General features: G+C 35.9%; 3 protein-coding genes across 4 annotated transcripts; 1 reads left to right on the forward strand and 2 right to left on the reverse strand.

The window, feature by feature from the left end:
• Positions 1-3,402: 3,402 nt before the first annotated feature.
• LOC147545081 (transcription initiation factor TFIID subunit) lies at positions 3,403-6,716 on the reverse strand. The gene is made up of 6 exons (XM_086672858.1): positions 6,296-6,716; positions 6,104-6,204; positions 4,758-5,551; positions 4,305-4,437; positions 3,821-4,152; positions 3,403-3,690 (listed from the first exon to the last, which is right to left on the reverse strand). Exons 1-6 carry the CDS (start codon positions 6,621-6,623, stop codon positions 3,570-3,572), a joined length of 1,809 nt encoding a protein of 602 aa, XP_086528984.1. The 5' UTR covers positions 6,624-6,716; the 3' UTR covers positions 3,403-3,569.
• A 5,925-nt stretch (positions 6,717-12,641) lies between these two features.
• LOC147545082 (Protein kinase superfamily protein) lies at positions 12,642-16,532 on the forward strand. Of its 2 annotated transcripts, XM_086636384.1 has the most exons (10): positions 12,642-12,944; positions 13,040-13,075; positions 13,177-13,257; positions 13,556-13,999; positions 14,373-14,639; positions 15,309-15,463; positions 15,572-15,651; positions 15,779-15,914; positions 16,001-16,150; positions 16,275-16,532. In XM_086636384.1, exons 1-10 carry the CDS (start codon positions 12,929-12,931, stop codon positions 16,443-16,445), a joined length of 1,536 nt encoding a protein of 511 aa, XP_086492510.1. In that variant the 5' UTR covers positions 12,642-12,928; the 3' UTR covers positions 16,446-16,532. The 2 variants fall into 2 exon arrangements, with proteins under 2 accessions (XP_086492510.1, XP_086492511.1); XM_086636385.1 differs by lacking the exon at positions 13,040-13,075 and having other exon boundaries at positions 12,658-12,944.
• Positions 16,533-21,883: 5,351 nt separating this feature from the next.
• On the reverse strand, positions 21,884-22,423 carry LOC147545083 (uncharacterized). Its single transcript, XM_086635790.1, has one exon. It carries the CDS (start codon positions 22,421-22,423, stop codon positions 21,884-21,886), a length of 540 nt encoding a protein of 179 aa, XP_086491916.1.
• Positions 22,424-26,157: the final 3,734 nt, after the last annotated feature.

Consider the following 26,157-nt stretch of genomic DNA (forward strand, 5'->3'; position numbering starts at 1 on the left):
CTACAAATCGAGAAAGAACGAGATCTAGAAAGAAAGCGATAAAGAGAGAAAACAATGAGAGAGAGAAGTGAGGTAGTCAGTTGTGGTGGTGGAGGAGAAGTGAAGATGAAGATTAAGGGGCTAAAAACAATGAATGTAAGAAATCTCTAGAACTCAAAGCTTTATTTTCTATCAAATCATCTTTATGGTGTGTTTGGTTGCAGGATTCCTAAGTAGGATTCTTATCAAAAGTGGAATTTGGTAGGAATCATGAATCCTTGGTCTGTTTGGCTACCAAGAATCCTAGGACTCTTGAATCCTAAGGATTCCTAATTCCAAAATTTGTATTGGACCAAAATCCCACCCTACCCCCTAGGATTTGCTAGGATTTTAGATTAATGAACTTAATTTTCAAACTTAAAATCAACAAAAAAATATTTCCTTCTACAAAATCATTATTTTTTTCAAAATAATTTAAAAAAAAAAAAATCATATTTTTTCTAAAGACGTTTAAAAATACTCAAATAATAATAAATCATAAGATTCTTAGTTGCCAAACAAACCAAAAAATATTACTTAGATTCATGAATCCGTAAAATCATGAATCCCAAAGACTCATGAATCCGCGGATTCATGATTCCGCCATCCAAACACACCATTAGTTTATTACAATCATTTATTTATACTACTAGAAACACTAGGAGAAGAAGAAGAAAACAGAAAACAGAAAAGTTAGTTATTCAACTAAACTAAAGTTAGTACTAACTTTTATTGTTAATATTTGTATATAGGGATGGAGTCAAAGTTGACTGGTCAGAGATAGACCGGGAGTCAAGATGGACTAGTCAAGGAGACTTCATGGTCTTGGCTTGACCGAAGACTTGGTCAAAATTGACCCAATTATAAAGCGTTGGAGATTTGCCCTAATTCCTCATTTCGTGTTTCTTCAAAACCCTAGTTTCACATGAATTTTTAGAATAAAAGGTAAAAATACCCTTATGGTGTGTTTGGATGACGGAATCATAAATCCGTGGATTCATGAGCCCATGTAATTTTTTTTGATTGTTTGGTAACTTATAAGAATATTAGGATTTATTATTTGTTTGTTATAACTTTTTTTTTTTTAATTTAAAAATTATTTTCTCGAAATTCGACTTTTCAAAACCGTTTTTCTCGAACATTGTTCTTTTTTTTCCCGGAAACCGATTTTCAAGAAAAAAAAAATTTCGGGAAAAAAAAATTCAGAAAAGAAAATGATTTTGCGAGAAAAAAAAAAATTTAGTTAATAATCCAAAATCTTAGGGGGTAGGGTGGGATTTTGGTCCAATACAAATTCACCTCTCCGCCTCCATCCACAAAACCACCTCCACCCCTCACCCCCCTCATTATTCTTAATTTCTTACACACAACTCACAAGACATCAACCTTAATAGCCGAAGTCCCAACCATTTTTCACCATCACAAACCCTAAAGCTTTAACCAACAAGTCTTTAGACACAACACAACAAAAGTGTTTCGGAGAATCCTCATTAAGCTTCTAGGGTTTTTCGGAGTTTAAGTTTCTAGGGTTTGTTCAACAAAAAAAAGTTTCAAGGGTTTTTTAGAGTTGACTTTCTAGGTCTAGAGTTATGACTTTTGCTTCAATAACTCAATGGCTAGATGAAGACCAACCAGAGTTCTGAAGAGACAAAAAAAAAGGTATGAAGACTACCCTTGCTTTCTCTACATGAAGATTATTAGTGAAATCACACCTATATTTATAAATAAAGATTTCTTTTTTCTAAAGAATCAGATATGAATTATTCTTACATAATTCAGTTTTTTTACATAAACTCTTCTGAAATAGATTGAAGTTATGTAAGTTAGTTTTTTCCTTACATAATTTCTTTTTTGTTTGCAGATTAAAATTAGGATTTGAAGATTTGTAGAATGTAATTTCTTTTGTTATTTAATTTTTTGGTTTCTATTTATTTATGTAATTACTTTATTTATGTATGTTGTGTAAATCTCTTTCTCTATTTGATTAGCCTTTGTGTAGTGGAAAAATGAATTTGTATAGTTTTCATTTTACTCGTGTATTATTCTTGTTGTCTTTTGAACATCAAAATCTTAACCTGATCTTATCATTGGTCATATCATTATGAGATATCTTTGAGGCATTTACTAGTTCTGGTCCAACCATATGTGCAAAGGGAAAGCTAACTTATTTAACCAAGTAGATTAAACACCTTTCTGTAACATTTTTAGAAGATGAAAGATGTTTAGACTATAACTAATGGAGAAAGGGAGAGTAAGTCTATAAAGACAATAAATTTTTTTATATTGTTTTTTATTCAAAAAAGCCCGCGACCCGTCCACCCGAGCTTGTTAGAGCCCGATTGGGCTCTCAAGCAAAACCGGGCCGCGGACACAAAATTAAGCATATGTATCCGACCCGATCCGCCCGATAGCCCGATCAGGCACAACACCATAAAACCCAATCCGCCCGCACCCGCGAAAGTAAGAGTCCGAGCTCGACCGAACCCACCCGAATCCCACCCCTAACTAGGAGGGAGTGCATATCGCCGCCTGGTCCGTTAAGATATGATATTCCGCCCATCGGTCCGTGTGTTTTGAGCGTATTTTGCCGGGTCGACCTAACGATCCGTGACACTAGGGTGGTCTTGGGGCAGTCCGTGCCAGGAAAAGGCTTGGGATGAGTTGCTAACATTATCGGAACCAAAGGCTTGGATGAGATTTCACCAGGCAAAATATTGTCCCATGGTTGATGCACAGGAAAAGCAGCTAGCAGCTCAACTCAGGATGTTATCTGGATTTCTTAGTGTATTTTCAGCAGAAATACAACTGCATCTCTATAACCACCACTAGGCTGGGGAGCTAAGATCTGATCCTGGACTCTTCGGCCAAAATACCAGACAGCGATCTTACGGGCACCCTAGATAAACACGCACCAAGCATAATTAAGTTCATGGGCTTCATAAGTTTGTGCTAGGTTTGGTCCGATTTAGTTATCTTGACTGGTCGGCTGACCAAGATGCTGAACTCTAAGCTGATAGTAGAGAAGGTCAGTGGTCTTGTAGTAAGAAAAAATGACGATTGATTCTTCGTCGAGGAGAAGTTGCCAAGTTCACGAGGTTTGTGATGTGGACCAAGAGGAAGAATCTCTGGGAGAAATCGGTTAAAACAGAAGCATTACCTCCGACGTTAATATTTCTTCGTTTATCTTTGTGACTCGGGATTACCGACTCCAACAACAAGTTACATTTTGGGGGAAGAAACGGAGAGTCAGATACATACAGGGTGCTAGAGCCACCACGACTACTACTCCCTGTTTCTTCTATCCTTCAACTAGTGAACTTTCTATTTGTATGGCGTATCGGTATAACTACAATTTGAAAAACAAAAAGGGAAAGAAAGGGAGCCTTGACATCAATCAGAGCTTCAACAAATATGATCACATATTCTGCAACATACATAAGACAGTTAACAACGGAAGAAATTCTTCTGAAGCACAATGCATCATTGATTCATCAGAAGAAAAAAAAAAAAATCTAAAGTTGCAGATCAAAATCAAATACTCGCATACTCATCTATTTGGATGGAGAGGTTAGCTTATGGTCTTCAAAATCACGCTTCATTGTTCCATCCCCACCCATCAATTCCTGAAATCCCTCAACCTTAACTGGAGGGGCCCTAACAGGGACGTTGTTCCTGCGCGCAAGAGAAAACTTTTAAGTAACTTAGGTTTGAACTTTTCAGGAAATTTAATTCGAATACATCTTTAAAAGCTACAACCATGGTTATTTCTGCATAAGTAATGAATTGAATATAAGAGACTCACTGAAGCTGGAGCTGAGGAATTTGAAGATTTGTTAGTTGTTTAAACTGATGACCTGATTGGGCCTGAATATTTGCCATGGCAGCAGCTATTTGCTGCTGTCGGATCTGCATTTGTGCTGTTCTAGGATTAACAGGGCCCATGGGGTTGAAGTTATTACCATCCATGGGTGAATCTGATGGGTTTTCAATCTTGACTTGCACCATAGGTCTATCTTTAGCCATGTTCATACCAGCACGAGGAGTGGGTGGTTGTTGTCTTCTCATTCTCTCCCACTGTTGTTGCTGCTGCTGAAAAGTCAGATTCTGCATCTGGGGATGGATGTGATTTTGAATCTGTGGGGGTACCACAAGGAAGGTGTAAAAAAATAATAAAGGAGAAAGAAAAGGATAGAAGCATCTATTTCTCGTTCAACAACTATGAATTTGCATTTTGGATGGCAAGACAAGAGTTGAACAGAGAAGAGATGGCATGAGGAGAGTAATACTTGTTGTTGTTGCAGAATAGGTTGAAGCTGGGGCTGTAGTCCTGATTGGACGCCTCGTACAATTTGTTGTTGTGTCGGATTTGGTAAGGTCCTGATACCATCTTTTACATGTTCCACTAGGGTGCCAAGATTACTGGTGAGAATTGAAATAGAGATATTAGTTATAAGTAAATAATACTGAATAACAGCATAAAGCTTGCAAGTTCGTGATTGGCCAAGTCCAGAGATGCATGTTGTAAAATGAGGTAACCTTCTACAAAATCAGTAAACAATATCTTTTTAAAGAGTCTAATTGCATGGTTGAACGCTGAGTCGCTGATTAGTCATTATGTTCGTAATTGCTAATCAATGAGCTTGGAAATGAGTAAGCCTCTCAGCTTTCTAGTAAAATAGCAGTATAATAGATAATACAAGTACATATTAGCATGATTAATATACAAAAAATATACGGACCTATACCCCACTGTTTGAAGGAACATCTTGAGTATTTCCAGAGCTGAACACTGCTTTCTGTAATTATCTGTCAATACTTTCAAAATTCGGCCCAGTTTCTCGATATGACAGCTTAGAAACTGTGAGAGGACTTCCATTGGAACCTCTGTCGAACCTTCAAAACCTACATTGGCAAGCATGCGGGCAATTACCTTTTGAGATATCTGTAGTGCTTGCTCTTGGCCAAGAGATTTTCCGTTACCCTCAAGCCCATTTTTACCCCTATATTTACTTCTTCCAAGTCCCACTTGGAGGTACTCAGGCCTTATACCAAATCTCTCAAGCATAGCAGGACTTCGAGTCATAACATGGGGTAAGCTATCAAGAACACCATAAAACTCCACTTTCTGATTATCTTCCTGGGCTTTTGCAGGAGGGAGTGCACTATCAGGTACACAGTTTGATGGAAACATCATTTCAGGGAAAAATGAAGTTTCATCATCAACTGAACTATTCACATCTGAAATAGAACTTTGACGCACATGTAACCCATTTTCCCTCATTGGATTGCCGACACCATTGTACTGATCCTCCTTGAATGCTTTTCGACTTCTCTTATGTCTCTCGAGAATTTTAATGTATGTCGACATCCCCTCAGGTGTCCGCTTGTGCGATTCGCGGTCACCAAACGGCAACCTATGTTGTCTGCTAGCTTTGTACTTTTCGAAGAATTGGTTGTACCATGTTTCTGGTAATTCCTCATGCCTGGTTCTCTGTGATATACTATCAGCATTACCAGATACTTTCGGTTGAATCTGCATCACCAGACAATGATGTTAGCCAAGATGCATTCAACTTTAAAATCATAATTTCGTCTAGATTGACCAAGCATTTTCCCATATTATGAACTAAGATTCGTAAGATCATTGGATTGTTATTTGAGTGATACTATTTTATATAATTCCGCACGACTAGAACAACAAATTTCCGAAGCTAATTCTTTTGATTAAGTACAAATATGAAATCTTCACATAGAACAATTTTGAATAATCGACCAAAATTAATAAAGTGATTATTAACAAAGAAAAGGGTAAAGTTTATAATGTCAAGATCACCTAATTCAATGACGATTAGTTTTGAATATTACGCTCTTATGAAGTTATACCCTCACATCCTAATTCATTCCCAAAAACCAAATCTCAGAGTTTAAACATTGTCAGGTCAACCCTAATTAACAACTAAAACCCCAAATTTGCCCATTCTCCCTGATCCCACAAGTTTTCTTTCCCGTTCTATTGCTAATGCATTTAAACAAATCAATTAATTGATCAAACCCTAAAACGAAAACAAAAGGGTAGAAAGCAAACCTTGGATTGAATCAGATTACTCGATCCTCCTTCTCCATCCTGTGAATTGTAATAGAAATCTTCTAAAGAGAAATAAACATCATCCCCATGTAATTGCAAATCTGAATATTATTAAAAAAAATTTAAGAAACAAATCAGACTACCAGAAACAAAATCACATCAGAAATTTAAAGTAGAGAGAGAGAGAGTTACAAGTAGGATTGAGCTTTGAGGGAGCAGCAGCAGCAGCTAAAGTGGAAGAGGAAGAAGAAGAAGATGAAGAAGGGAGAGATGGAGAGCGAAGGAAGAGAGAAACACTAGCTTTATCAAATAATAAAGCTCTAGCCCTAAGTTGAAGAACAATTTGAGCCCTAGTTTTAGAATCATCGGTTCTCATGAAGGATTGCCATGTTGATGGAGAAGATAAGTAATTTAAGAAAATGGAGTAATTTGATTCACCAAGCCATGAACGCCAAACCCCACATATTTCAAGCTTTCTGGCTAGTTCGTAACCTAGTCCATCGTCTCCCAGTAAACTCATTTCCTTCTTCCCCTCTTACCACTTTCTCTCTCTCTCTCTCTCTTCAGACAGACAGACAGACAACACGCGGTAGAGAGAGAGAGAGGAGTCAACGACCATGAACACAAATTTGAGTTATTTTAAGGGCGCTCCTCAAGGTCTAATCAGGCCAGCAATTTTTTTTTTCTTCAGAAATTCACTGCCATCTACGTTAGTCGTTACAAGTCATTGATACATTATGAAAATGGGATAAGCACGATAATCAACTAAGTTAAACTAATAATGAAAGAGGCCTAAAACCAACAACGTGAAAGAGGCCTAAAGGCCGACAAACTTTTACGTTATTTATACCTTTGATAACAACCCAAATTCAATAACCATGAATTCCACCCCCTTTGAGAATCAAATTCGGGACCTTCGGGTCTGCAACTTGGGTGTGTGCAAGTGAACATAAGGATTTTAAAGGCGCTCTCTCACCATATATTTTTGTCATTTTTTTCTCGTCTGAACGATTTAGAATGAGCGAGACAGAGGGTAAAACTTTATGTGATTTTAATAATCCCTAAAACTGTTTCTTTGTCTTGAGACTTATGAGAGTTTGAATCGGAAGTTGACGAGACATTTTTTGACTACATACTTTCATTTTTTTATTAATCTCAATGATTTAGAATTCAAATCACATAGTTTTACTGTTTTTTGAATTGTTCAGCGTGTCTCGAACCCTTGACCTCAAATGTGGAAGATTATACCTCTTACCACTCCAACCAAAGGTTGTTGGCCGCATTGTTACCAACCTTAAAAATTGAGGGAGGTTTTATAAGCAATGTCTTTGTTGCTAAAGACAAGTTGTTCTCTAAAGATAATCTCATAGATGGTTAGAGACAACGTGTTCAATAGGAGGCAATGTCTATTTTTCTTTCTATTCTCACAAAAGGTAGTCGGTTGACAACCTTCGACCGATGACCTTCAACCCACAAACTTTCTTATTTATTATTAATTTTTCTTTTTGAGTTAGGGTCGTCGGTAGGAGGTTGTTAGCCGACGACTTTACCAGAGAAGAAAGAAGATGACGTCACCTGTAACCAAACCACTTGTTTTGACCAAGATTGGGTGAAAAACGTATTGTCCTTGACAAGAAACGCACATTTCGTTTAAAACTTCCCAAATTTTGAATACTAAACAAAGATTTTCGAAAGTCCAATACGTAACAATTGATTAGAAGATAATATTGTGTAGGAATACCGCTAATTTTCAATTTGTAAGGTATATTTGACTTTTGCATCAGTTTTAATGACTACAGTCATTCAAGATCTAAATTTTTATGAAACATTTTCGTCATTCATTAGCACCTTTGGGTATGAGATCTCATCTCAACTCGAATTATCAGTCTGATATTCTTTTACATTATACGATTCATTCACGTACAAAGGGTAATAAGTATTAAAACACACAATTTTATATTTTATTCTTTTTAGTGTGGAGTTAGCCTTTTCATATTTATAATGTCCACCTAATTCATGATAGCAAATTCCTAAGATTGACAAAATTATATCCCAATCTTATCCCGAAGAAAATGAAAGCTCTTATGTTTTTAATTTTTTATATCTATCTTTTTAGTCTTTTAACCAATAGGAAAAGACAATTCCAAGACTTTTGAAGAATTAATATTTTATAGGTGCTAAAGATAATGAACAATGGAATACGAGGATTAGTTATGTTTTGATCTTCATTTGTATTTTTGAGAGTAGAGAGACTCGCATGCTTAAATACTTTATCTTGACAAAACGAGACTTTTTTTTAGTTGTTGACAGGACAAAACGAGACTTGAACTTCAGATCATTTCTAAACGAACTAGTAATAAATAATGGTGTAGATTTTAATTAGAAAGAACTTTGTAATTTTTTCTTTTTTAGATAAACATGTACTATTACCTATTGAAAAGTTTTAAATGTGACGTAAATAAATACTTTTTAAACATTAATGACTACATACAAATTAAAGATCACTAAAATTGAGTTTGATTTTTTCTCGATACTCGAACATAACTAGAGTTAGGCACTTGAGATGCTAAATTTATCATGATCTTACGATATCAAAATTTAATTCATTATCCTATTTTGCCTATTGGTCAATGGTAATATAATGTATGACATTATAATTGTTTTTTTTTTGTTAAGATAATTGTTAATATAGTGAGTTTGTTAAAAGGTTGCTCTCCCAACTTATTCGATATTTGGCTCTCAACAAAAAAAAAATCTTATTCAATATTTGGAGTACCAAGTTATCCAACCCTCTTAGAGCGTCTTCAATGCAAATCCTAATCTAAAAACTCGAAGTGCCACGTAGGACTTTTAGAGTTTTTATCTTAAAATTCATCTCCAATGCAAAACTCAATTCAAATCTCTAAGATGACGTGTCGAGGGTGGAATGAAGATATATCAAGAGGACACTCCATTTCTAGAGTGTCCTCTTGACATATCTCTAAATGCCAACTCAACATTTTCATATATTTTAATGAAAAAAAAAATGTCACATAAGTAATTTTTGGAGTTTTAGAGTGTTGCATTGGAGAAGTCTTTCGAATAGAGAATCTCAACTTTGACAAATAGGAAAGAGAAAAATTAAAGATTGACATTTGAATCTCGACACATACGATTTTTAGAGTTTCTTTGGAGTTTTGCATTGGCAATGGGAGATGCTCTTATTATCAGGTTTTTTGTGGGCCATAAGAAAACAGGACTAGAAAGTGAAGTGGCAATCCCAACTGGCACACAGGCCACATCTCCATTTCCTCTATAATTTTTAGGGTTTCCATTTATTACTCTTTAGACCACCAATGAAACCAAAAGGTTAGACATCAATCTCCTCATCTACTTAGAGTTTTACCTAATTTAATCATAGCTAGTGAATCTATTGATCTAAATATATATATATCTTAAAATGGTAAAATGAGTAATTCTCCAAATTCTAATAGATCAAATGAGCACGTATCTTATATATCCCGCACGGTTAGGTAAGATGTACGGACCTGACAAGTTTTTTTTTGAATTGTTCAGCGTCTACCTCGACTCCTTGACCTCTAAGGCGGAAGATTATACTTCTTACCTGACAAATTTGTATATATAGACATGTTTCTAGTCAATCAACTTTACAAACATTTACTAATTTCTAATTTAGAAGAAAGAAACGGATGGTTAATCAAAACTATCAAAAGATGTCCCAATTGTACTTCCTACATGCATCTAACCAAAAATGAAAAGTTAAACGTCTATCTCTTAAGAACGTCACCGATATTGGATGCGGGTAGGATAAATGGAGCTATCATAATAAATACACCAACAAACTCACTAGCGCCCCTTTTCTATTCACTTTGATGATTTATGTTATTTTGCAAAACTGATATGCGCATAATGTGAATGGGGTTAGTTCACCTACTTCATTGGTCTATTTTGCTTACCATTACTTTGTTAGTTTATTGCTAATTACATACTTAAGCTGGTTGATTGAGTCAACGATCAAACTAACAGATAACGGTGTAGTAAAAACAAACCATGTATTCATTTCAAAGCCGATAATAATGTAGAAGCAAGTGTAAAAGACAGAGTTTACTTATGCATATAACTATTTTTTTTTATTAAAATTGAATAGGTACAAGAAAATTAAAAAAAAAACGGTATGATTTTTTCCAACGAGTATACTTGTAAATTTAAAGTCTATTACAAACAAAGAAAACAACAACAATATAATACTCCCCCAATCATGGTCAATGTGAATGACATTAGAAATCAGTTTCAATCATTATATATCATTATCACCGTCATAATCATACCCCAATCCAATGCTAATTTGAGTTTTGAGTCAATGGATATGACAATTTTATGATAGGATGAACAACTTAAACCTAAAAAATGGGACCAAAACAAAACTGTGTAGATGGGGAAAACTGTTCCCACCCATAAAGAGTTTTTCGAAAAACATGTGCCCCAAATAAATGGACTATCGTACTAAACTTATCTCTTTATTATGATTGATAAAACGGTTCATTTGGGTAGATACCACATCAATCAATCATTTCTGACCATTCATGTTCATTGTTAAAATCTAGATCAACTATGTTGACATCAATGATAAGTAACTATTCAGTTGGATATGTAAATTATTGAATTAGTACAAAAATGTGAATATGATTACCTTTCTTAAATATGTTATGCAATTTTTTTTAGGAAGTAATATAGTATACTGTCTCGAATCCGGGATCTAGAAAGTGAAAACTAACTTTTTTTTTTTTTTGTTGAAAGGAAGTGAAAACTAACTTGGTTTATACATAAAATATAGGGTTATTTCCCTAATGGCCCCCAACCTTGTGACCAGCTTCCCGCCTGACTCCTACTTTACGAAAAATATCCATATGGCCCCCTTCCGTTATAACACCGTCACTCTCTCTCCTCCATCATGTTTTCTCTCTCTGCCAACTCACGCCACATCATCTGTTACGCCACCTCATCACCATCTTCGGCAGAGGTCGCCGACCGGCCAAATATCCGGCCGGCGACATTCAAACTTAAAAAAAAAAAAAAAAAAAAATTTTTTTTTTCTCTCTTCCTCTCTCTCTCTCTAAAATTACTCCGGCGAAGGTCTCCCTTCGCCGGAGTGGTCTGTTCTTCAATGAACAGACCAAGGTCTGTTCTTGAAGAACAGATCTCTCAATGAACAGACCAAGGTCTGTTCAGTGAACAGACCTCGCTGGAGTAATTTTAGAGAGAGAGAGAGAGGAAGAGAGAAAAAAGAAATTTTTTTTTTTTTTTTTTTAAGTTTGGAGGTTGCCGGCCGGCCGACGACCTCTGTCGGAGATGGTGATGAGGTGGCGTAACAGATGATGTGGCGTGAGTTGGCAGAGAGAAAAAACATGATGGAGGAGAGAGAGTGACGGTGTTATAACGGAAGGGGGCCATATGGGTATTTCTCCTAAAGTAGGGGGCTAGGCGGGAAGCTGGTCACAAAGTTGGGGGCCATTAGGGAAATAACCCTAAAATATAAGAAAAAGGAAAGACCTTTTACGTAGATCTGGGGCTTCATTCCTCTCATTCCGCTGTCTTATTTATTTTGATTGAAAGACCTCCAACAAAAAAGACCATAGGGCATAGAGTGCCAGACACGATAAAAGAAGAATATTAAACATCGTAAAGACTAGAAAGATTAAACTATAATATGGAAATGACAAATGAGAGGGAAAAGATCTCAAGGAACAAAAAAAGAAGAGGAGACATAGAAATGCAATTTGGAGTTGAAAAATAATCTCTAAAAAGATTAAAACCGAATTGTTAGAAAGCAAGCGAAATTTGGTGTAGTAGTTGGATAACCACTTTGAAACTAGAAAGACCCTGATTCAGTTCTTAGTAAAAATAGAAATTCATAATTTACTCGAACTTAAATTATTACAGATATAGACTAAATAAAGATAATAATAAATGAGTTTTATTTCGGTCCATGACCAAAAAAGAGAAGAAAGAAGAACGGAAGTACACGTAAAAACTCAAAAAATTACATATGGTTAATAGTGGGACCTATCTAGGAAAACAATTAAACGGTTTCCACTGCGTTATTTGTTCGTTGTTTGGTGTGTTAGACAGAAATCTTTTATAGTCTTCATTTTTTATAGCTAGGAAGGGTGTTATGGTGTGTGGTATCCGATAATAAAAGTTAGAAGGTTTTTTTTTTTTTTTTTTTTTTTTTTTAAATGTTCAGCGTGCCTCGAATCCTTGACCTCTAAAGTGGAAGACTATACCTCTTACCACTCCAACCAAGGGTTGTTGGCAAAGTTAGAAGGGTTGGGTGGTGTTTGAATAAAATGTACAAGCCATTTGTTCATCATATGTCAAAACAAATTTTTTTTTTGAGTCAAAACAATATTTTTGAGGACTTCAAATAGTTACATTTTCATATTTAGGATTAAGATGAAAATAACATTTAAAGTGGGACTAAACTAAAAACAATTTTTGTACCCATAAATAAAGGAAAGAATTATAAATATCAACCATTGGGATTCCAAAATTTCAATGAAAAAAAACTGGTTTTAGCTTGCTATGAGTTTTCAAGAATAACCAACTTTGAAGATATTCCATGTTTAGTATTCTCTCTTAACTAACTCTCTTTCTTTCTCTCTCATTTTTCATCTTATTCCTTTTATTTCTCTTTCTCTCTTTTCCTCTTCTTTCAATTTGGTATTCTTCTTTCAATTTCTCTTCATGATTTTAGAGTGAATCAATTTCTTCGAGTCTCTTAATACCCCCAGAGATTCAAAGAAAACAGATTCAATCCATCCAAAAATGGGAGCTGAAGAAGGTAAGATTGATTTGATAAATCAAAATCTAATTAGTTTCAGAGATTTGAATATGGTGGTACTTAAATTGTTACTATTAATTTTGGTTTATATGTAGAAATTGGAGAAACCCAAATCCCAGAATCAGTAGATGGTAATCTTTGATTAACAGTCATAAATCTTGTTCTTTAATGGTATTTAAATTCAAAGGCTTGAATATGTTTAAATTGTTCTAGTGGTTCTCTTATTATGCAGAAACAGGAAAAACCCAAAAAACCCCAGAACCAGAATCACAAGATGGTTTCAAATTATGGGAAAATCAGAGTTTTCCAAAAGGTGAATTATTTTCTTTTCATTCACAAATCATCCTTTAGATGGTGTTTGTTTTTCATTGTCTGAGTCTGACTCGTCTGACCAAATGACCTGTACGGCGTACAGACCCTGAGACCCAGAATCACTCAAACCACTCCTTCAGAAGAGTGAACGCCAAAAGTGTAAGACAAAAACAAACATTTTGAAATCTGACTCAAGTTAATTCAGAACTCGGACAAAACAAACAATATCTAAGTTTGTTCTTTCATAAATCAAAGCTTTTGGGTTTTAATGAGTCTCCCCCTCTCTCTTTTTTATGCAGAAACTGAAGAAACATATACACAAAATGGATTGAAAAACCCATTTTTTACTACAGATTTTATCTCTCCAAGAGGAGTATTAGAAATCCCTGTTTTGGGTTCAGATACAGATAGCAGTACAAGCAGCAGCAGCAGCACAAATAATAGTTTTTCTTTAGCTCAGGAGAAACTAATTGAGCAAGAATCAAATTTAGGTCATGAATCTCATGGATTACAGTGGAGAAATTTCATTCAAAATATAAAAAAGAAATCATGCAGAAGATTTTCTACTCTTCCATTACTTATTACTAGTTCTGAAATAACAAGAAGACATTTGAATCGAAAATTAGCTCGAATTCGAAATGCTGAAGATGAGACTGATTTGGGCTTACCTGAAGTTCTTAAACCTTCTTGGAAGAATTTCAGTTATCAAGAACTTGCTGCTGCTACTGATAATTTTAGTCCTGGTAAGAGATTTTAGTCCTCGAAATTTAAAGGCCCCTTCGGGTGCTGTAATTGGCGCCCCCACACCCCTTTGACTTGGTAAATATACTTTCAGTGTATTTGGTTATAGGCGCCTCTAAATCGGTGGACTCGGCCGAACTTTGTTACAAGGTCGGAATTCAACTTTAATGTTCTGAATTGAAATCGGCGGAATAGGGCCGAGTTTTGTCTGCTCAAGGTCCATAGAATTTTAGCTGGACTGAAATGGGTGGTCTTGGGCCTAAATTTCTAATAACATCTATTATATTATTGACATTAAATCATATAGATTTTTTTTTTTAATCAAAGAGTACTATGTGAATTTTTCCATTTTTATATTTTATTTGGGTTTGGCAGAAAATATGATAGGGAAAGGAGGGCATGCAGAGGTGTATAAAGGGTGTTTACCAGATGGTGAAATAGTGGCAGTGAAGAGACTAATGAAGAAAGAGAAAGAAGGGAAGGAAGAGGATATAAGAAGTGGAGATTTCTTGACAGAACTTGGAATCATAGCTCATGTGAACCACCCAAATGCAGCTCATTTGATTGGTTTTGGTGTTGAAGGGGGTCTTCACCTTGTTCTTCAATTTTCCCCTCATGGCAGCCTCACCTCTTTGCTCCATGGTTCTTTTCCTCTATCTCCTTAAATTTGCTTTTGTTTTAGGGTTTGAATTACATGTCATGCGTGCGAAGCCGTACCCACACGCCCGTGCGGAACCGTATCCACGCCCGTGCCAAGACGACAAACTGTACCTAAACATTGTAAAAGTGGCAGATGTCACGATACAGTCCAACAAACTAAATTTCCGAGCTCTATCAATTTCGCACATCAACTTGCTTTAAGAAAAAGATTTTACGTTTGACCAATATCCCGACTAGAGTACGTGACCAAACAGAGTTTAGAGGGAGAAATATTTAACTTTCTCTCTCTAAATCTTGTCCAGACACTTGCCCTAGCCAGATAGCAATCGGACATTGACATGGGTTATCCCAATATGTTCAACTTGACACGTGATATATAATTAGAAAGATCTAAAAACACCACACAAATTGTTTAAAATAACCAAGTAATCTTGTTGGTACTCTTAAAAATTTCCCAAATTGTTTAGTTTGAGAAAAATGGAGTCCTTTAGGCCTTAGAGCAATAGGATCCATTTTCTTACACACTTCCATATTAAAACCCATTGATACCTAATCCATTTTGATGGGTTACTTTGACCCAATGTTTGACATAAGAACTGACCCATTTCTAGGTTAATTTGGTGATAAAAGAAATCAGTATTATTTGCTCAGGTTCAGAGAATGCACTTGAATGGAGGATAAGGTATAAAGTTGCAGTAGGGGTAGCTGAAGGGCTAAACTACCTTCATAAGGGCTGCCACAGGCGTATTATCCACAGAGATATCAAAGCCTCTAACATTTTGCTTACCCAAGATTTTGAACCTCAGGTAAATCTTATACTATCTAAAAAAAAAAGGCTTATTTTTGTTTCCTTTGGATTTAAATCATATAAGTTTCGATATTTATACTTTTTCTCGATTTATTTTTTCTATAAGATTTCCGATTTCGGACTCGCAAAATGGCTTCCTGATAAATGGGCCCACCATATTGTTTACCCTATTGAGGGCACTTTCGGGTGAGGACTCTTTACATCATAACATTTTTTTTTTACTTCTACATTTTTTTTCCTTTTATTTGATTTTGTAATTATGCATATTGATGACCATGGATTAATGTTTGACACAAAATTTGGTTATAAATAGGTATTTGGCGCCAGAATACTTCATGCATGGGATAGTTAACGAAAAAACAGATGTATTTGCTTTCGGTGTATTACTATTAGAAATTATAACAGGTCGTCGTGCTGTGGATTCCAGTCGTCAAAGTCTTGTAATTTGGGTATGTCTTTTACGATGTACACTTGGTCTACTTTTTCATTGTCATACTTGTAGAAGTTGCTCATTTCTTCATGCTTGTACTTTCAGGCAAAACCATTATTGGAAACAATGAACATCAAGGAGTTAATCGATCCTCGTTTAGGAGAAGACTATATGGTCGAGGAGATGAAAAATGTGATGTTGGCCGCTTCAATGTGCATTCAACATTTATCAACTATGCGACCTCCCATGAGTCGGGTAATTTATCGCCTTTTTTATTTCTTCAATTTGTTTATAGTCTGAAAAACAAACATTTTGAACTTACCACCTTCCTCTAAAATCCGAAAACTATATATATACATATGTAATGTGGTGGGTGTAGGTAGTACAAGCTCTAAAGGGTGAGAAAGAAACAGGAGAAGTGATACCAAGAGAAGAGGAGTCAATAGTAGGAAGTGGAGGACTATTATTCGATGCTTGTGCTCTCGACGATTATACCTCTTCAACTTACTTGAATGATCTTAACCGTCACAAGCAACTACTCTTAGAATAATCGAAAACGTCTATTTTCCTATAACAATTGATAAATCTGTATGTGTATCTGGAGATGAAATGAAATATATCTGAAATGTTGGTGGTATGGCTATTTTGTATAATATTGTTGTAGTGAATTTGGGTTTACTTTGTAATTTTGTTTGGACAATGTTGAAAAAATGTTTGGGTACATATTTGTATGCACACATTAAAAGACAGTGGGTTTTTCTTTCTACTTTAAACAGTAAAATTCGTACAAATCATGAATCTCAAACTTTCCTGTTAGAATGGTTTAATACTTACTCAAAAATCAAAATGATCTGAAACTTGATCCTCTACTCATCTGTAAGCTCATCTACTGGCATATGGTTCATGGTCGGCTGAGTTTCGTGTAGCAGACACAGTGCGTTGAAACCTGGGGTCGCCTTGAATCCACCTGTATTTGACTGGATTGCTAGAACAGCAGTCTGGGCAGCACTAATTTCTGCTTCCATTTTGGTTCTTGCTGCCGCATCAACATATATAACTCCCCCAATTTCGACGGTACAAGAAAAAGATGCTGCATTTTGACTCTCATTTTTCAGACAAACATATGATACAGCGTAATTCCTTTTCTGTGCAAACTCCTGGAGGAAATCAATCCCATTGCAGGCTAAAAACATAACGAGTTTTCAATCAAAGAATGAAAGAAAAAGGTAATGCTCTTACTCTTCTTGTTCTTTATAACAAGGCCTTCTCTTGATAAACCTAGATTGCAGAAAAAATATCTAAGAGTGCATGCCTTCTTCAATGCCAACTTATAACAAGTCAAATGAAGTTATGAAGCCCTCTTTAATGGGTAAAATGAATTTAGAAATGGTACTTCTGAAAAGAAAAAATTAAGTTGGTATTGAAGACGACACTCGACTGCCTGCTTGCCATTAAGAAATCCGGTGAGAGGGTCATATTTAACGCCTTTTACAATTACAGAAGAAATGAAGTGTCTCGTGAGCATATACAAATTTGATACGCCTGTAAAAGGAAAGAAAAAGAGAAGTTACAAAAGTCGAATTCTCAAGTACACAAGTAACTTGTCCCAACAGTAAGAAATGAGGTACTTTGATTTCTAAACAAAATATGTTTTCTTTTCTGTTTCTAATTTTCTTTTGGTGATCTTCCTTTCTTTCTAGGAAGAGAAGTCCTGATGCAGATTATGTTGGGCCAATCGACCAAGAAGATGGGCCTCACGATCGAGCGAATTAATGGGCCTGGCAGCTGAGTCTATTAGAATTAGAATTTAGGAGTTTCTATGTTTGAGTATTTCCTAAGTCTTAGGCTTACAAGTTTCTATGTTTCAGTATATTTGATATTTTGGAATCCTGGTTTGAGTCTATCTAGAAGTGTCTAAGTTCCTACAAAAGGAAGTCAGTTTATCGTTTTCCTTTTACTTCATTTGTTCTTTAATCAAGTTTTATTCTTCTTTTCAATTTCTGTTGCGTCTACATCAAGTCCTGTATTTTTGTGACAACAGATGGAAAAGATCACAACTGCCTCCTAGAAAATAAGAACTTGGAAATCAATTCAACAAAGAATTAGACAAAGAATGAATTATCAAGGGAAACTCAAAAATTAAGCTTATCAAGAGAACCAATCCTGTTTATTGCAGAGAAAGGAAGGAACAAGTTAAAGTGTTGAAGCTATCAAGTGAACCAATCCTGTTTAAGCTAGGCCGCGGCTTCGGGGAATAAAAAAAATCTCTGGGGAATAAAAATCCTCCACAAAATTGGTCAACCGAGATTGATTATTTTTATATCTATTTGTTGTTATAGGGCTCCCAATTTTAGAGTTAAACAAAACTAAATCTTTAGAAGATTCCATAAACGAATTTAGAAAGAACTTTTATAAATTTAAGCAAAATCTTTCTAGGGTTCTAAACCCTAAACTGTTTCCAAGTTTCTTCTTTTCTTCATCTTATTTTTCAAAGCTTTGTTTTCTTGTAATCATTAAACCCTAAAAACATAGGAGAATAACCTAATATGTTTAGAAGTGAATATGTTTTAGGGTTTCAAAATTAATTGATTTTTAGGGTTTATAATGTGTTTATCTTGGGGAGGATTAATGGAGGAAGAAACTTGCTTTGGACATCCCATGGAAGATGTATTAAGAACTTCAAGATATTTTGTTGATAATTTCTAGGGTTTAGAATTTTTTTTTCCTCTTTATCTCTCTAACTTTGTTGTTGATTTGAGAGAAATAATGTAGGTATATGTTTGAGATTTGAGGAAGATAAGTAAGAGAAGTGATAGAGAAGGAAAAAAGATGAGATTAATAATTTTTTCTCCGGAGAAGAAGAAAGAAGAGGGGAAGAAGAAAGAGGTGTAAGTTATTAAAAAAAATTGTGTTTCCTATAGAAAAATATTCCCTAGAGATTTCACAAAGAAACATGGATTCCCCGAAGAATTTACTCCCCAGATATTTTCTCTATTCCTCAAAGCTGCGGCCTTAAGCTATCAAGTGGTCACACCCACCCAGTCGGTTAGCATTAGGGTTTAGGTTGGTTATTATCAGATAAACTTCAAGTATATTGTATGTATCCAAATAGATTTACATAACACTTGTGTAAATAGAGTTGTACATTGAATTTTAATAATACGAGAAATTGTTGTACCAAGAATCTCTCTCTATTGCTCTCGGCGGCTCTCTCTCACACACTCGATTCATCTCGTGGGTTGTTTAATTCACAGGAATGACCTGAAACTGGTTCTCTACTCTTTGGTTAGGTTCATCTACTTCCACGATAACCGCCCAATTTAAATTATGAATGAAAGGGGCTTAAAGCCTGACAACATACTAAAGAGGTATAAAGTCAGACTAATTTATTACTTATACTTTTAATAACTCAGATTCAATAACTATGGATTCCACCTTCTCTAAGAATCGAACCTCGGACCTCTAGGGTTTTGGAGTTTATGGCAATACTATCCACTCAGACAAACAATTGTTGACTTCATCGCATAAGGTTGACACGTTTTATCCACATCTTCCCCGGTAAGCTGCGCGCTATGCAAATATAGAAGAAATCGTCAACGGAACAAACATTTTTAATGGAGAGCGGCTAAAGGCATTTTTTTAAATTGCTATTCGCGCCCAGAAAAAGGGATTGACCATAGTGAAAGTGGATTATCCGTGAAAATTTGGAAACCAGAATTTGAAGGTCGCAAAAAAATTAGGTCGATCGACGACCTTTATCGTAGAAGATAATGAGGTGGCGACAGCGATGAAGTGGAGGAGAGAGGAGAGATATGAGGTGGTTTTGATCTTTTTACAATTTTTTTGAATTCACTCCATTTTAACCCCCCCCACCCCACCCCAAATTAGTTCTACAAAAGTTGAATTACTTTTGGGAATTAAACCTAGAGAAAATGAGGTTTTAAAAATAATTTATATAAGAAGGGTAATTATGACAACAAAAAAGTTAACCATCAAAGTTAATTGACGGAATTAACAAAAAAGGGCTAAATTTGAATTTACGAGAAATATGAGGCAAAAAGAGAAGGTAGTCATAAATTATGGGGCTACAAAAAAAAGGGAATTTGGGTCAAATGACCTTTAACCCATGAGACTTTGTTGGAATAACCTTTGCTTTCCATGACAATTTGGGTCAGATTTAAGACTGAAATCCTAGATGTGAGAGAAGATTCAAGATGTTACAAGATTGGCACCCAATTAATTGATTAACCATACAAATCGAAGAGGGAAGGGTGAAATGAGTTTGAGAACTCTAGGAATTGAAATTTCTTTCCAAGAGAGGGGGGTCCACTATTTTCTTTGTTTGGCCCGTAATCCATATATATTCAGGGGTAAAATTGACAAAAAAACTGATCATCTGAAGGAAAATGAAAAACAAAGGTTATTCCAACAAAATCTCATGGGTCAAAGGGATTCCGACGGTCAAGTCAGCAAACTAGAAGAAATTAAATAAATGATGGAACGTTGAGGACATCAGCATGTTGTATCGTCGGAGGACGACTCGACTTCTGAAGCGGTCGGAGCATCGACTCTACATGTTTGTCAGGTTGGTCTCTTGGAATAGGTTGAGAGATCGACTCGATCGGAGGTTCTGGGAAATCGAGAATTTCAAGAGTGCTAGAGACGAAGGTAGATTATCGTCTAGAGTATTGATTAAAAGATAATAAGTGGGAGAGAGAAGATTGGTTCAGTCGATTTCTAGCTGACATTCGATGTCCTTTTGAGTTTGAGTCCCCTTCTATTTATAGGCGATTGATTGACTTATAGAGCCTATTAGATCTGAAATACTTGGGATCGAGGGTGACTCCGAATCATAAGGGAGACTCATTCAAGTCGTTGATTTGTTGCCTGGAGTAACTTGACCGCATGATTGCGCTGCCTGGACTTTAGACTCCTCGCAATCTGAGATGAACTAGTCTTCAAGTGACCTAGTCAAGGGATACGTGGCGAGATTTTTGGAAGTGAGGTTGACTCAGTAACTTGCATGCTTGGTTGAGGGTGACCAAGGAGTGCTTGGTGTATTATTACTTTCGATTGGTCATCGTTCGTCTAGATGGACGATCACATGGGTTTGGAGCCATTTAGACTTCTAGTGGGTCGGATTCCACGGTGGAGAGTGTTCGACCAGTAAGCGAGTAGGATGGACCCTATTTATGCAAAGTAGGTTGGGTCTAGACGACGTTTGGGCCAAGTGTGCCTAATATGCTTTTTGCCCACTACAATTAGTTTTGATTGTTGTATAACTTGATTGTGAAGAAAAAAATAGAGGTACAGTTGCTGAATATTTAAGGTTTATGGAAGAAGAAGATCATAAAGAAAAATTACTTTTTGTAATTTTAAATTATTATGGTTCTTTCTAATCCCACTGTATCAACATTTGACTTCAAATCTGAAAAATAGCTCGTAGTACAAATTTGTTATAGGGAACTAAAATAAAATTAATTTTGTATTATGGGTCTACATACCAAGCGCCTAAAAAAATAAAAAAAGACGGGAAGATAGTAGAGAGATAAATTTTAAAAAACTTACAGAAATACCACACCGGAAATGTTGGGAGAAAACTAATACATTTATAGGCCAAAACGAGCGGTTACACACGGTCGAAGGCCAAAATAGACAATTAATCATAAATTTGTGTCAAAACATAATTTACCCTTATAATAAGGGTGCTTCTAAAGGCACCGGTCCAAAAGGCTGTTAGCATCCAAAAATTTTATTGACTCGGGTCAATGGCCATTGACCCGAAGTCTCTATAAACACTGGTTTTTAATGTGGGTGAACCTTCGTTTGCTTCTTCCAAAAGATTGGCTCAAGGTAAAAATGGTTCATCCGGTCGCACTTTAGGCTAGATATTGACCCATATTTGAACACTTTTTCAACAAAAACAACACTATTGGCTCACTTCATTTTAGTTTTAATGAGTTACAACAACGTTGAGTGTTGGGTACCTCAAGAAGAAGAAATTTTCCTCTGATTTTCATCTTTGCAACGTCTTTGATCACCAACCATAGATTCAGAAACATCTAAAAGATTATCTAACCCTTCTTGATCATGCCCTAATCCTTTCATAGCAAACAAAATACTTTCAATAGTTGATAAACACCCTTCACTTGGTTGTTGTCTTACTTCACTGTACAAACTCAACTTCTTTGATTCTAACTTCAAATGTGGTAAGAACTTCAACCATGGATTCTCATAATACATACTCTTTGCTTTTCTCCAAGTTCCATCTAATACAATCAAATTCTTCACTTCAAAATCAACACATTCTAAACTTATTGAATCCTTACTTGGGAATAGTAAAGCTGATCCTTTCGGAATCACAATTTCGAACTCTTCTTCTTCTTCGTCTTCTTCAAGTTCATAGGTTTCTTTCTTTTGTTTCTTTAACAATCTTTTCACTATAAACTTATTCGAGATTGCATCTTTGGTTACTTGGCAACTCAAAAGTTGATCAAATATAAGTGATGAGTCATGAAAATGTCTCATCTGAGTCTCATAACTCGGGCTAGTTAGTCCAATTCGAGCCTTTACTCTGATAACTTGCTTGTTTCTCTTTCCAGGTGTCTTTTACGGAGTTCAGTGTGAAAAACGGATAGAAACGGGAGAAAAACACGTGCTAGGGGTATTTTGGTCATTTCTTGATTATGGTAATTTTGGTTAACGATGCTCGGTTGAAAAGTAGAGTGCAAGACAAACTCGCAAGTGAAAACGAAAGTGGAATCGGAGTCAGGGAGAGAGAGTTAGCCCAAGTCAAATTCTGGGTCAAATCAGTTGACCAATCTGTTAGAGGACATGTGGCGCCCATCTAGCAGGATGATATGGTGTAATCTGACGGCAATGGTGAATATTCGGGATACTATTGGGCATTGCGGGTCAAACTCGGGAATTTTCTAGGGACATGATTCGGTACCTGCTAGCACCCAAACTTCGTTGCCCCACGTGTATATCTAACGGACAAGGATATGAGCAGCCAAGATCGGACGGTGATGTAATCTTTCTCGGTTGCTCCGTGACGTAGGGAATCAGCCCTTATTGACAGCTTTAAACCGATTGGTAATTCCTTCCCCAAATTAGTAGGATCCCATCCTTTATCTCTTTCTATCTTTATCTCTTCTCTACCCTCTCGTCATTCACAATTTTTGTCAAGTTGATGGGCCTAGAAAGGTTACCCTAAATAGGTCTACACCCGCAAGTGCACGGGTGTCAAGTTGTAATAAATTCCGGTAAGACCGGTTCGTTCCTCAAAGACTAAGTGAAACCTATTCTAAGACTTGGAAATAACACGGTTTTTGGTTTTGATTTTGGTTTTATGATTTTGGTGATAAAATACTAAAGTACTAAAACAAATAAAATAAATGAACTCAAATTGGGGAGAAGTCTAGGATTTTGGAATCCACTCTATAAAATCACTTTTTGGAACAAATACTTAAAATGATTAATTTTCTTTTCCTATAACTCAGAATTTCGGTTAATGAACTAACCTAATTCCGGGGGATGTTTTTGTTAAAACCGATAAATCATAACAATGTAATTGTATTTATTTTGAAAAACAAACCTCTAAACTATTATCTATCAAGTGATAAGTATACACCATCAAAGGATTTAACCTAAGCATGATGTATCAAACCTAAAAGTATAGATAATGAATAGAAAAGCTATTTAACAAACTAAAACAAATTAAACCATGAAGCATAATAAAGAATAATCAATCAAAGATATATCTCTAAAAGATCAAAAATGAGTTTCATCGTAAAATCCTAGATGAGAGATTTAACTATTCATGATCAAAACAAATATGACAAATAAGAGAAGAAAGGGAAGAACAACTAAACTTCTTTTTGCTGATTTCCTGTCTGGCAGCCAAACGCTTCTCTGGAGAAAATAATTTTCCAGCGTCAATGGAAAATGATTTTCCAGCAACACTTCTTGACCAAACGCGGTCTTCTTCTCCAACAGAATATCTCTCTCTACTGTTTATTTCAATCTAGAGATTCAAAACTTTGAATATTCACACTACTCAACTCCCTGTCTCTCTCACAAAGAAGAAAATTGAATAATTGAAGATGAATAATTATATTAAATGAATAATTATAAAACAATCATCTTTCTCTACAAATCACTTTCACTCTCTGTTTCTGTCTCACTTTCTCTCACCCTCTGTTTCTATTATTTCTCTCACAAAAATAAAGAAAGCAGTAGAAGATCATGGTGATTCAGATATATCTCTCTTAATTTCAGTCTATTTTCTCTCAATCTCTATTCTGTTTTCTTTCTCTCACTAAAATAAAAACAGAAGAGGGAGATGAAGATGATGATGATGGTAATAACTCTCTGTTTTCCTTCTCTTTCTTTCTCTGATTTTTCTAATTTAGTTGAGCTTTTTGACCCCCCAAAGATGAGATAATCCCTGCCTCTGTTCTTCTCTGTTCTATATAGAGAGGAAACCAAATTCGAATTACCTTCTTTAGAATATATTTCCTTACCAAACTTCACCTCCTAAAATCATAGCCGAATCCCTCTTCTCTGTTTTTATCACTCGAAATCTAATCTTCTTCTCTCTCTAAAAGAAACAGCCACTCTCTCTTCTCTTGGTCTCCAGCTTTAAGAAAATATCACCTTCCATTTTGTTAAGAGATATTGTATAAATCTCTTTTTATCTCATCCTCTCGGTTTATAAGAGAAACTTCTTTCTCTCTCACTAATATATTGGAAATCTTTCCATCTTTATAAAATATATCTCCATCTAATCCTTCTTTCCTTCTTTATCAATTTTTTGTTAAAGAAAATCTCTTTGGTTAGTTTTCTTTTCTAGAAGTCTGCTCTTGATTTCTTTCTATCTTCCTCTACTCCTCTCGGTTCATCTCTCTCTCTTTCTACTGTGAATGACGAGAGGGTAGAGAAGAGATAAAGATAGAAAGAGATAAAGGATGGGATCCTACTAATTTGGGGAAGGAATTACCAATCGGTTTAAAGCTGTCAATAAGGGCTGATTCCCTACGTCACGGAGCAACCGAGAAAGATTACATCACCGTCCGATCTTGGCTGCTCATATCCTTGTCCGTTAGATATACACGTGGGGCAACGAAGTTTGGGTGCTAGCAGGTACCGAATCATGTCCCTAGAAAATTCCCGAGTTTGACCCGCAATGCCCAATAGTATCCCGAATATTCACCATTGCCGTCAGATTACACCATATCATCCTGCTAGATGGGCGCCACATGTCCTCTAACAGATTGGTCAACTGATTTGACCCAGACTTTGACTTGGGCTAACTCTCTCTCCCTGACTCCGATTCCACTTTCGTTTTCACTTGCGAGTTTGTCTTGCACTCTACTTTTCAACCGAGCATCGTTAACCAAAATTACCATAATCAAGAAATGACCAAAATACCCCTAGCACGTGTTTTTCTCCCGTTTCTATCCGTTTTTCACACTGAACTCCGTAAAAGACACCTGGAAAGAGAAACAAGCAAGTTATCAGAGTAAAGGCTCGAATTGGACTAACTAGCCCGAGTTATGAGACTCAGATGAGACATTTTCATGACTCATCAATAAGATTTTTAGATATGAGTTTGTTGAGTCAGGAGTTGGGTAACAGAGCAAGTGAAACCTGTGAGAGGCAGTTTCCAAATTTTCATTGAGGCGGTTTAAGAGGCACTTTCATTGAGGCGGTTTAACAAAGCTAATTGGATGGCGGTTTTCAATTGGGTTTCTAAATTGAAAGGTTTCCAATTTTGGATTCAATTGAGGCGGCTTATATTATTATATAAATAGGGGTCTTGAGTCTTTGTAAAACACCAACACAAGCAACAACAACTCTTCTTTAGAGAGCTAGAGAGAGAGCAAGAGTGAGAGAAATTTTTCATAGTTTTTTTAGCGGTGTTAAATTTCTCGGTCGTCGAAGATTTAGTATAGAAGGTTATTACTATACGGTACCATCTTGGGACGAACTTGCGGGTTGTGTGAGTGGTCTTCATCTATCCTTCAATAAAGATTTCTTGTTCGCCCGAGGACGTAGGCTTTAAAGCCGAACCTCGTTAAATTCTGTTCGCATATTTGATTTTGGCTTAGCTTTTCGATTAATCTTCATAATCGGATCAATTTCTAGGATAGGTTCGATAGCTTCCGCGACTTTTAATTATAACAATTGGTACCAGAGCCTTGTTGAGGTTGAACGAATAAGAAGATGGGATCGAGAAGTGGTACGGTCAAATCAGGGAA

This window comes from Eschscholzia californica, unplaced genomic scaffold (genome assembly GCF_041429995.1).
Source record: "Eschscholzia californica isolate CP2 unplaced genomic scaffold, dmEscCali1.0.p SCAF_4, whole genome shotgun sequence".
Taxonomy (NCBI): Eukaryota; Viridiplantae; Streptophyta; class Magnoliopsida; order Ranunculales; family Papaveraceae; genus Eschscholzia; species Eschscholzia californica.

Excerpts from the sequence above, each read along its gene's own strand:
- LOC147545083 (XM_086635790.1), bottom strand. The coding sequence starts at position 22,423 with ATGAGACATTTTCATGACTCATCACTTATATTTGATCAACTTTTGAGT.
- LOC147545082 (XM_086636384.1), top strand. Across the intron at positions 14,000-14,372 it reads TACTGATAATTTTAGTCCTG|AAAATATGATAGGGAAAGGA; the intron begins GTAAGAGATTTT and ends TGGGTTTGGCAG. Across the intron at positions 15,464-15,571 it reads CCCAAGATTTTGAACCTCAG|ATTTCCGATTTCGGACTCGC; the intron begins GTAAATCTTATA and ends TTTTTCTATAAG.
- LOC147545081 (XM_086672858.1), bottom strand. The coding sequence starts at position 6,623 with ATGAGTTTACTGGGAGACGATGGACTAGGTTACGAACTAGCCAGAAAG. Across the intron at positions 5,552-6,103 it reads GTAATCTGATTCAATCCAAG|ATTCAACCGAAAGTATCTGG; the intron begins GTTTGCTTTCTA and ends CTGGTGATGCAG. Across the intron at positions 4,153-4,304 it reads CTATTCTGCAACAACAACAA|ATTCAAAATCACATCCATCC; the intron begins GTATTACTCTCC and ends GTACCCCCACAG.